We start from the raw sequence: 12,206 nt of genomic DNA on the forward strand, positions 1-12,206 counted from the left end.
GAATACTTTTAGGGTTTTTTTTATTATTGATTATGTATCAGACAATAAGCAGACATAAATGACAGAACAGATAGAACTTCTACATGAATGAAATTCTATCAAATATATGTAAAGTTTCACACAACAAAAAACAAATAAAATAAAATAAAAAATGAATGCATATATAAAATAACATGATAAACATAAACAGAGGAAACATTATGCATCAGTGGTATTACCGGGTAAAGTGCAGGTACCCTTAGTGAGTCATTAATGTTGTGCGTTACCGACATCTAGTGGTGGAGATTTGAAAGTAGTAATAGGAATTCATACTAAGATTCATTTCCGCGAATCGGTTCTTTTGACAATTCTTTCAAAGAACCGAATTAAAAGAACGATGCAGCTATTTACCGCATGACGTGGTTACTTATCTCGTCTTTCCTGACATCCCGGCTGTTTATTATCGAAATTGATTAATAAGGTTGTTGATTGTTATTTCTTTTTTACACTTAATTTTGTTGCAGCTATAATGGAGCTCACTGAGAAGCTAAATAGTCCACCAGAAGGGTTTTTTTTTAGGTGAGTTGGACCAAAAGCGGCGGTTGTCCGTTCAATGAGTCGAAATTGACGGTTATTCAGTGGTTCAGTCTGATTCGTGAATCACTCTGATTGGTTTTGTGAACCGGTTCAATTGATTTATTGAAAACAGCCGATCAAAGTACAATTCGCTGCAGTATAGGCCATTTATACTATATAACGTATGTTATGGTTGGAATAAACATGGCAGATCAGATTATGTATCAAAGTAAATAATAATAAAAGGCAGTAATATTGACACTACAGATGTTTCTAAACAAAATAGGACTAAAAGCTACTAACTTACCATGTAGGCTACCTGTTTCATCATTACATTTGACAGTTTAAACTAATTGATCTATTTTTCACGTAGATAGCGTACATAATGCTTTAAATTATTGAGTATTAGCTGTATCTGACACAGTAGTAGAGCGCAGTGTCTGAACTGATCTCAGATCAGTGTTGAGCGTCGCTCGCATCTCGCGGCTATACGTTACACTGACTGACTCCATTTTGTGTGAAAGGGATTGTTCGCACACGCTCTCATTCAGAGGAGAAACATTAAACAGAGGTATGTACCTGAGACAGTGCATCTTCACACTTGTCTGAATTCAGCTTTTAAGGGTTGTGTTGTTTAACCGACTGTTTTGTGTAATGATTCGCCAGTTAATGAGTTCTCTTTGGATGTGGGTTGTGGTTCTTGAAGGCCCTCTAGCCTTCGTCGGTGTTTGACGCTTGAATAATATCAGCATCGGGATATTACGGTTGTTTTTACCTTGTTTGTATTTGTTTTAAAGAAGATGAGCGGTTGTCGTATATTCATCGGTCGATTAAACCCCTCTGCTCGGGAGAAGGACGTCGAGCGGTTCTTCAAGGGTTATGGAAGAATCAGAGACATTGACCTGAAAAGAGGCTTCGGATTTGTGGTACGTATTGCCTTTCGTAAACAATTTCATCAAATTTCAGATGCTGTTTGTGTTGCATTGTAATTATAGTGACTTAAGCTCTTGTGATGTGTGCATGTAACGTTAGGTGTCCAACCTCAATAATATATTAATAGCACATGGGCTGTGTTTCAAAACCTAGTCTGCAATGGACAGCGTTTTTAAATAGAAAGCTCTTCTGGTTTTGAGACAGTCACGTAATGAAGTGTTCATAATTTCAGGTTATTAGCATATAGGCTACTTTTTATTTCAATACTATATTTTCAAATTCACGACCATTCAAAAGTTTTGGGGAACCCAAAAGCTGCATTTATTTGATCAGAAATACAGTAAAAACATGTATGTTGTGAAATGTTTAAAATATCTATTTTAACATATTTGTAAATGGTATTATTCCTGTGATGGCAAAACTGAATTTTCAGCAGCCATTACTCCAGTCTTGAGTGTCACATGATCATTCAGAATCAGTGACTCCTCTTTGCTGTCACTTTTAATCAATTTAACACATCCTTGCTGAATAAAAGTATTAATTTCTAACTGACCCCAACCTTTTGAACGTTCATGTATATAATATTGTCAAATGAAATTGCAAGTTTGCTCATAAAATGAGCAATTAACAAATGTAAACTAAAAGGACTTATATTAATTGGACAAGTATTTAGGAGAAATAAACTAAAGCCCAATAATTTTTTTCAGGAATTTGATGATCCAAGAGATGCAGAAGATGCTGTTTATGAGCTTGATGGGAAAGAGCTCTGCAATGAGAGGTATAATTAAATTCAGTGCCTATTTGTATAGTGGTTTTCACAACACATTGTTACATATTAGCCTTGGAAGGAGACTGAGCTGATACATGTATGATAACTTTTTTCCTGCAGAGTGACTATTGAACATGCCCGTGTCCGCCTGCGTGGGGGCCGAGGTGGTGGTGGTCGTGGGGGCGGTGGTGGAGGTAGTGGTGGCGGTGGAGGACGTTTCCCTGGTCGGTATAGCCGTGGCTCCCAGGACAGCCGGAGGTAGGGGTCAATCTTTGTTAAATACACTTTATTACTACACATTAAAGGAGCCGTATGTAAGATTGTGGCCAAAACTGGTACTGCAATCACTTTCAAATTACTGTAGAGTGGTGTATCCCCTTCCCCTCCCCCCTGACTCGAGGTTGCCAGATAGGATGCAGGATCCAGCAGGAACGTTTGTAGCTGCAGCTGCGGTAACTAGAGCTGAGCTGGCAACCCGTATGCCGAAACACTACTGACTTCGTGATTGGTAGATAGGTGGAGGGTGGCGCTTCAGGCCAAAACACAACATGACAACATCAACATCAGTTGAGGGCTGCAACTTCACTTTTAAATGACAATATCCTGGCCGGACTACTGTTGTCAGTGATATAAGTATTTGAAATGAACATGATTTCTTAATGTCTAGTGACATATCAGGGCCATTTTATGATTAATTGAAATATATTTCTTACATACAGCTCCTTTAACATAACGATATATATGGGTCGAGTTCCTTTTTGTTTTAATGAAATTAATACTTTTATATAGAAAATATAGATTTCATTGATTAAAAGTGACAGTAAAGTCATATTTGCACAGGTAAGGTTGTGTAAACATACAATGTTTAGTGTTTTATAGAAATCAAGTCAATGACTCTTAACTGTTTCACCTGTCAGGAATCCTCCACCGATGCGCACTGAGAATCGTCTCATTGTGGAGAATTTGTCGTCAAGAGTCAGCTGGCAGGTGAGCATTCATCAATTTCCTGTCATGTTTTGGGGAGTCAGTTGATTTCCCAAACACTGCAAATAACACAAAAAAAGGAAAAAAAGGAATCCTTCATAGATAGAGTATTTAGAGTTAAGTTGATTTATTACCCAATTAAATGTAAATCAATGGCAGAAGTTGTCATTCTGAGATTACTTTCAAATTCAAGGTCATATAATACTGAGGAAACAGTAAGGTTAAGTCACTTTGCCTCTGTTTTAACCAATTGTTCACCCCTCTATTTGCCAGCCTGACTGTTGTGTCGTATGGAAGAGCTCGCTAATGGTGGAGTTAACCCCTACAGGGTCCCTCTCTCTGGTTAAGCCACTCCCATTGTGTCCCACGCCTAGTTGACCTCCGCCGATCGCACGAGAGCTCTCTGAGAGTGATGCCCTCTCGCTCTAGACGCAGCGGCTGCCGCTACAAAGCGCGGTTTGTGACGGTGCCGAGCTGAAAGAGAGAGAGAGACAGAGATTGAAAGCGAGAGATCGAGAGAGAGAGAGGGGCAGAGAGAGAGCGTGTGAAAGAGAGAAAGAGAGCGAATCTCTGGCTTACGCAGTCAATCGAGGGGTTCGGTAATTTGAGAGGCTTCGATCGGTATACTCACCCACCCTGCTCTCTGGTGGTCCCACACACGTGGCAGAGGATAAAACAGCCCGATGGGTACGTTCCCAGGTATTAGTCTATAATCTCTTCCTCGCTGTTTACGCTCGGTGCCCTTGAGGGGACGGCACAAATAGGGTACGTTCGATGGAGGGAGGCCTAGTGCACTTCCACACTGTATGCACTTGTGTTTTGGTAAGAATGCATTTGCCATGTAAATGTACATTATACTAAATGTGGGGCCCTTTTTTTACGAGCCGCTCCACATAGTTGCTCTGCTAGTCTTCAATGTTGTAGTACAGGGGTCCGGGAATGTCACAGCATTGCAAGCCAAAATACCCATGGTCAACATTGTTCCCTTGATCACTACGCCACCACTTTTTGTTCTAGTGCTAGTTAATTTTGGCGAAGAGACACAGAAGTCTTTGTGTTTGCACATTTCAGAAGCATCACAAAGCTTTAAATAGAGTCGAAAGAACATGAAATAAGGCTGATTGGCTGCTTGGCTTCGCTTTTTGTCACAGCATTGCAAGCCAAAACTTCCCAGGTCATCATTGTCCCCTTGATTACTACGCCACTACTTCATTCATTCTAGAACCCATTCATCTTGGTGATGTGCAAACACAAAGTCTTTTGTGTCTCAATGTTTGGGCATTTCTCAAAGCTTTAAGTAGAGTGGCCGCTTGGCTTCGCTTTTTGTTGGTTTCAAATCTATCCGTGTGCTGCAGTGTTCTTCCCTTCAACTTCATTTTAATGTTTATATGTAGCATATTGAACATGGTCCAGGCTTGAGCAAGATCTGAGAAGTTCTCGGACCCCAACTTTGATAGTTAATTTACCCTGATACTTCATAAAACGTGTAAGTGTGCTCATCTAAGTTACCTAGCTAACACAAAATGCTGCTGTACTGTGTGTAGGATTTAAAGGATTTCATGAGACAAGCTGGAGAGGTTACTTTTGCAGATGCCCATCGGCCAAAGCTTAATGAAGGGTGAGCTGGCTGTTTTCTTTCCTGTTACTCTCCCAGTCTTTTTTTTTTTTTTGAATTCAATGAATTACAGTAGCTGTAGATATATGTAATGTTAAATGGTTGAATATCACAATGAAGACAAATAATGGATTGAATCTAAATTGATATTGCATTACTTTTTGAATGTTTTATGTAATACTTTTATCTTTCTACAGTGTGGTTGAGTTTGCCAGCCATAATGATCTAAAAAATGCCATGGAGAAGTTGTCTGGGAAAGAGATCAATGGAAGGAAAATCAAACTTGTTGAGGCGTCCAGGAAAAAGTGAGTTATTTTTGTTTTTAGCATGTAATAATCTTTTCAATATAAAAAATGAATATAAAAATAAACATTTATGTATAAAACTAAATAAATATAAGATTTTCATAATTGCTACAATTATTTTATTACTAATACTTGTTCAGTATCATTCAAAAGTTTGGGTTCAGTCTTTATATATATATATATATATATATATATATATATATATATATATATATATATATATATATATATATATAAAATATATATATATATATATATATATATATATATATATATATATATAATATAGAGAGAGGGTTTTTTTTTTTTACCAAAGATGCATGGAATTGTTCAAAATTGACAGTAAAGACTTTTGTTACAAAAGATTTCTATTTCAATAATAATAAATAAATAAATGCTTTTTTGAACTTTCTATTCATCAAAGAAACATGAAAAAATGCATGAATTACAGAAAAACAGTGATTATAATAAGAAATGTTTCTTAAAGCACCAAATGCTGACATGTGACACTGAAGACTGGAGTAATGGTTGCTGAAAATTCAGCTTTGCCATCACAGGAATAAACAAAACGTTGTATTTGTATTTTTAATTAAATAAATGCAGCATTGGTGAGAACAAGAGATGAAAATATTTTTTTTACAAATCTCATCAACCCCAAACTCTTGAACAATAGTGTGCAGATAGATTCATTAATTGATTTTCCTCTTGCTTTCTCTTGTCCTGTAGATCCAGAACTCGGTCTCGCTCGAATAGCTCATCTCGATCTCGTTCTCGTTCTCGTTCACGAGGGCGATCCGCATCACGTTCTCGTAGCCGCTCCCGTTCCCACAGCCCCAAATCACATAACCACTCAAGAAGTCGGTCCCGTTCAGCCAGTCCCTCTCCTGTGCGGCCCAAGGAAGCAGCGCGAGCTGAATCCGCATCCCCGCCGACCCCAGCGCAGCGCCCCCCGCCGTCTCGTTCCCCGTCCGCTGACAGCCGTCATTAGATGCTGCTGCACTGCATGATGAGGGAAGCGGCTGATGAAGTTTATCGCAGCAATATTCTCCTACCTTTGATCAATTTAGGCCTCTCTCCATGCCAGTGTTTTCACAGCTCTGTTGCTAATTTAAAGGTATTTGACTGGAGAGTCCATTTAAATCAGGACTATACAGCTGTTTTTTGGTGGGGGGGGTTTTTAAGTTCATGTCTCAAATGGGTTTTTTGTGATTATTTTTTTTATCACTACATACAGAGTGAGGTTTGATTTCTGCTTTTTCTGTCGAGATTCTTTAATTGTATAAACATATTCATGGACAAACCATTAAATATGATTGTTTTCAATAAGTTTGACCCTTTGTTGTGTTCTGAAGATTTGTAATTAGGGTTTTATGAATAATGCAAATTGTTTGTAATGTAGATGCTTGAATTGTAATGAAAGAAGTCAAAGAATTATCTGAGTTCCCTTCACGCTGCATGAATAAAGAGATCTTGTTACACATTTGTGAATCCATGTTTTATATACCAGCCTGTTCATATGTACGCATTTGATTTCTCATTGTGTATACACATTTTAATGTTGCATTTGTTTGAACGATTAAATTTAGCTTTTTTTGCCATGCATTTTCTCATTCTTTTTTTCACAAAAGGGGATGAGATTTTAATATGCCATATTTTCTATGTATTGTAAACTCTCATGCTTAAGAGTATTTTTTTTTTCAGATCATGTTGAATCAATGTCCGGCTTTGTCTGGATATGTTTTGATGCATGTTAATCATTCATTTGGAATATGAGTCACGTTTCTGTACCATGATATAAATATTAATTAAATGTTTTTGAACGTTTATAAAGTTTGTGTAGCACTGTAAAAAAATAATAATAATAATAAATTCCCCAAAAAGATGTTAGTAATGAGGTCAGTCGTTCATCTGAAAGCTCAAAAGCGTTACACGTTATACATAAATATTGTTTGTTAAAAAAAAATACACATTTATTGTTAACATGAAGGTATTATTGCAAGTTGCAACTTTGTTTAAAAATGTTTAAAAAAAATTAAGCATCAGACTCCTTCAAGATGTCATTTGTTCTCTGCATATTTTGTTTGATGTCTTAGATATGTATTGAATAGATTTATTAAATGCCTATGGTGATATTCAAATAAAAAATATGGCACCTGTTTCAAGGCAGCTGAAAAAGCAGTCACGTTTGTGCTGTTGAGCAACCACATGTAATTGGACACTTTGAAGAAACTTTTCAGGCTGATTCTTTTGTTTTTCAAGTAGGAAGAAAAAAAAAAGTGTACTTTCTGCTCCACTGTTTATCTTTCACTCTTTGTAGCCCCAGCACCCACTGTACTTTGGCCCCAAATTCCTCGTCTTTTTTCTTTCTTTCAACTTTTTTTAAACTCTGGGATCCCGTGTTAGGGTCTGTTAGTTTCTTCAGCTGCTCTTATCACTGTTGTGGACAGTTTTTAGGATTTGTAATTTTTTGTCTTTAGAAAAAATAAATAAAAAGACTGATAGATTGACTGATTGGTAGGTAGGTCGAATTACCATCCACGACAACTGATCAGTCCTCCAGAAATGTAGTTCTGTAAGTTCATAAAATTGATATACCTTTTGGGGTGGTTAAGATAAAGTCTGTGCTCATTCTTGCATTTAACATTTTCAAATGTCTAATTTTTGCTACAGTTTAAATAGGTGTGGAAGATGTTTTTATTTAACTCTAGCTGGCAATATATATATATATATATATATTTATTTATTTATTTATATATATATAAATATATATTTATTACATGGCTTGGTTGAATTCTAATGTAGAATGCGGTCTGTTATGTAAGGGATAATGTAGAGCGAGGCGGTTGTTATAGCGAATACAACCCCGGCAGGCTGACTGGTCTTGAATCAGCCTGAAGGGGTTGTATAGCCGCCTAGCTCTACATTATCCCGCTTATTACATGGCTACCCACCAAATAAATCAATAATTTGACACAAAATATTGATTTAAAAAGGAGTTTATTGATTTAAAAATGATTGTATTGCTTCCGCTAAAGAAAATAGTCCGTTCCGTCTCTACGGATAGAATCCTGCATCCATAGCAACGCTCTGTTTTTCATGGCAACGGTGTGTGTTATACGGAACGGACTATTTTCTTTAGCGGAAGCAATACAATCGTTTTTAAATCAATAAACTCCTTTTTAAATCAATATTTTGTGTCAAATTATTTATTTATTAGGTAGCCATGTAATAAGCGGGACAATGTAGAGTGAGGCGGTTGTTATAGCGAGTACAACCCCGACAGGCTGATCAGGACCCCGACGCGAAGCGGACCTGTTTTTATTTGACATAAAACAGGTCAATAAACAGTGTGTTCTTACTGTGAAAATGAACCCCACTATATGACAATATGCACTGTTATCGGTGCACAATGCCTGCACACATAACCTGGATGAAAAGTGCTACTTTTTAAACTTATACTAGAAAATAATAATAATAATACTCCAGTACTAAATTCTGAAAAGTTCTGTTTTATTAGGGTATGACTTTAGTTTTGTCAGGTTTGGCATAGACGAAGCAGACAGAATGGTAAGTTAAATGCTTTAATTTGCAGAATGGATTGGTACAGCGAAACAGGTGAGTAAACAGTAAGTTGAATTTCAGATGATAGCTTAACTGAAGTGTAACCAAGTCTCTCTCTCTCTTTCTCTTGCAGATGATGATGAAGGAGTTCCTTAGATTAAGACGGAATGGTGACTGGCTGAGAAGATCGGGATCGAAGGTAGGTATACAGGTAAGTATGGCAGAGAGTCTGTGTCATGTGTAGACGAGATCAGACAATGACTGAATGTTTGTAGCAGGTATATATGGGTGAACTGATGATGAGGTCCAGGTGACGGTGATTAGTAATCAGGTGACAATGAGCGTGTGAATGACTGAGTGGGTGGAGTGAGGGAATGAGTGGAAGGAGATGGTGATGGAATCCTGACAGTACCCCCACCCCCCACCCCCACCATGGCCTCTTCTTCCACAGGAACGGGAGGAGGAGGCACGTCATCCGAGGTGGAATCTGAGGGAACAGAAGAGACTGGGTCAGTGAAGGGTTTGAGGAGAGAGACATGGAAGGAAGGAGAGATCTTGTACTGAGGTGGAAGGGTGAGTCTGTAGGTTACTTCGTTCAACTGCCTCTGGATGGTGAAAGGTCCAATGAATCGAGGACTCAGCTTACGGCAAGGCAGGCGGAGGCGAATGTCCCTCGTCAATAACCACACCTTCTGACCAGGTTGGTATTGGGGTGTATCGGCTCGTAGACGATCCGCTTGATCCTTGTGCCTCCGCACTGCCTGTTGTAGATGCACATGAGCTGAGTCCCATACCCCCTCGCTCTGATGGAACCAAAAGTCGACAGCTGGAACCTCCGAGGGCTCACCCGACCAAGGGAAGAGAGGTGGCTGATATCCGAGGAAGCACTGAAAGGGGGTGAGCCCGGTGGTACGCTGAGTGAGGGAATTCTGAGCGTATTCCGCCCAGGGGAGGTATCAGTTCCAGCTGTCTTGGTACTGGTGGCAATAAGTTCGCAGATAACATCTTATCTCCTGAATCTTCCGCTCAGTCTGGCCGTTGGTCTGCGGATGATATCCTGAAGAGAGGCTGACAGTGACCCCGAGGAGCTTGAAGAAGGCGTGCCACACCCGGGAGATGAATTGGGGTCCCCTGTCCGAAACGATGTCTTCTGGAATGCCGAAATTTCTGAATACATGATGAAACAATGCTTCAGCTGTTTCTAAAGCCATGGGTAAACCAGGTAAAGGTATCAGCTTGCAGCCTTTGGAAAATCGATCCACAACGACGAGCACACAGGTAAATCCACCGGATCTAGGAAGGTCAGTCATGAAGTCCACTCCGATGTGTGACCAAGGGCGTCTGGGTATAGGTAGTGGCACAAGTTTACCCTCAGGTAGTTTCCTGGGAGTGTTGGTGATGGCTCAGACTGAGCAGCCACGGACGAACCTGGAGACAAGACCGATGGACGGCCACCAGTACCGCTGACTGAGGAGCGAGAGGGTACGCTTGCTACCTGGATGTCCAGAGCCCGGAACTGTGTGAGCAGAGTCCAGAAGGGGAGTACGAAGATGTTGAGGTACGAAAGTACGCCCTTCTGGACCTCCCGGCGGAGCAGGATGGCGAGAATTTTCCTGAGAGATTTGCTGAGATTTTGCCAGAGAATGGGACTGAGGATTAAGGCTGGAGGGAGGATGGTTTCAGTACTGAGGTCCTCTGAAGATGAATGATGGAGTCTGGAAAGAGCGTCTGCCTTGCAATTCTTACTTCCTGGACGGTAAGTAACAACGAAGTTGAATCGAGTGAAGAAGAGTGCCCAGCGGGCCTGGCGAGGATTCAATCTTCTTGCCTCACGAAGATATTCCAAGTTGCGATGATCTGTAATTACTTCGAACTGGTGATTTGCTCCCTCCAGCCAATGTCTCCATTCTTCTAAAGCCAGTTTTATGGCTAGCAGTTCCCGGTTGCCGATGTCGTAGTTTTGCTCCGCCGGGGACAGCTTTTTGGAAAAGGCACATGGATGGAGTCTGGGAGGCTCACCCTGCCGCTGTGACAGCACCGCTCCAACCCCAGTGGAAGATGCATCGACCTCAACGATGAAAGGAAGTTCTGGATTGGGATGGATGAGGATTGGTGCTGTCGTGAAGACTTCTTTGAGGCGATGGAAGGCTTGGATAGCTGTGGGATTCAAGGACAGAGACTTTGGTCGATTCTTTAATGAAGATGTGAGAGGAGCACTGATGAGACTGTAGTTCTTGATGAATCTTCTGTAGAAGTTTCCAAAACCGAGGAATCTTTGAAGTCCTTTGACAGATGTAGGTAATGGCCAGTCTTGGATTGTTTCCACCATCCTCTGGTCCATCTGGATACCATGCTGATCTATGATGTAACCCAGGAACTGAACAGAGGTGATATGGAACTCACACTTCTTCAATTTCAGGTAAAGCTTGTGTTCTCTCAGTTTCTCTAGTACTTGAATGACATGATGATGGTGTTCAGCAATTGAAGATGAATAGATGAGGATATCGTCAATGTAGACAATCACAAAGCGGTTGAGGTACTCACGGAACACTTCGTTCATGTACCCTTGGAAGACCGCTGGAGCGTTGGACAGCCCGAAGGGCATAACCTGATATTCATAATGGCCAGATGGGGTGACGAACGCTGTCTTCCACTCATCTCCATGCCGTATACGGATCAAGTTGTATGCACTCCGAAGGTCCAGTTTCGAAAATATGCGAGCCCCACGCACCTGCTCCAAGGCAGCTGGGACCAGAGGAAGGGGATAACTATTTGACGGTTTGAGAGTTGAGATGACGATAATCGATGCAGGGCCTCAAGCCTCCGTCCTTCTTACCCATAAAGAAGAAACTTGAAGCGGCAGGGGAGGTCGATGTGCGGATGAACTGTTGTTGTAAAGCCTCCTCCACATACTCCTCCATGGCCTTCTGCTCCGGGATGGACAGTGGATAGATACGACCTTTAGGTAGAGTGGCTCCAGGTAGCAAGTCGATTGCGCAGTCCCATGGCCGATGAGGTGGTAGTTTAGTAGCCAGTTTCTTGCTGAACACATCCTGGTACGCCTGGTACTCCACTGGAATCTCTACTTGATGCTCTACTTCAGGGCTCTCAACCGAGGTGGGTGAGGTGGAACAAACAGGAATTCCCCACCGAGCCAGAGTCAATAAGGGCTTGCGCTGAGACACAAATATGAGAAGTTAATACATGCACAGTGGTGCGATTTAAAGCTTAAATTTTAGGTGAGACTTGAATTGTGCTTACCGCTGGGCATGGAGGTCGAACAGGGCAAGAGCTGAGAAGATGATTATCAGATGCACAATAGAGAGAGTTTATGAAGAATTCGTCATTGACGCTCTGAAGCTGGAAGATGGGCGGAGCCGAGATCCATAGGCTCTGGTGCTGGAGGAGTGACTGATGGAACCGTGGGCGGAGGACATACAGTGGGAGTCGGAGAATCACAGGCTGATAGTCTTTGCGAAACTCG

The 12,206-nt window shown here is 40.7% G+C and overlaps 1 protein-coding gene across 2 annotated transcripts; it reads left to right on the top strand.

Annotated features, from left to right (window-relative positions):
* The first annotated feature begins 496 nt into the window (after nt 1–496).
* On the top strand, nt 497–7,052 carry srsf5b (serine and arginine rich splicing factor 5b). Of its 2 annotated transcripts, none has more exons than XM_084090975.1 (8): nt 497–1,126; nt 1,353–1,481; nt 2,196–2,266; nt 2,378–2,515; nt 3,175–3,244; nt 4,786–4,859; nt 5,054–5,161; nt 5,888–7,052. In XM_084090975.1, exons 2-8 carry the CDS (start codon nt 1,356–1,358, stop codon nt 6,147–6,149), a joined length of 849 nt encoding a protein of 282 aa, XP_083947101.1. In that variant the 5' UTR covers nt 497–1,126; nt 1,353–1,355; the 3' UTR covers nt 6,150–7,052. The 2 variants fall into 2 exon arrangements, with proteins under 2 accessions (XP_083947101.1, XP_083947102.1); XM_084090976.1 differs by having other exon boundaries at nt 998–1,126; nt 1,356–1,481.
* Nucleotides 7,053–12,206: the final 5,154 nt, after the last annotated feature.

The sequence above is a fragment of the Abramis brama genome (assembly GCF_963993115.1).
Source record: "Abramis brama genome assembly, chromosome: 18".
NCBI classification, from domain to species: Eukaryota; Metazoa; Chordata; class Actinopteri; order Cypriniformes; family Leuciscidae; genus Abramis; species Abramis brama.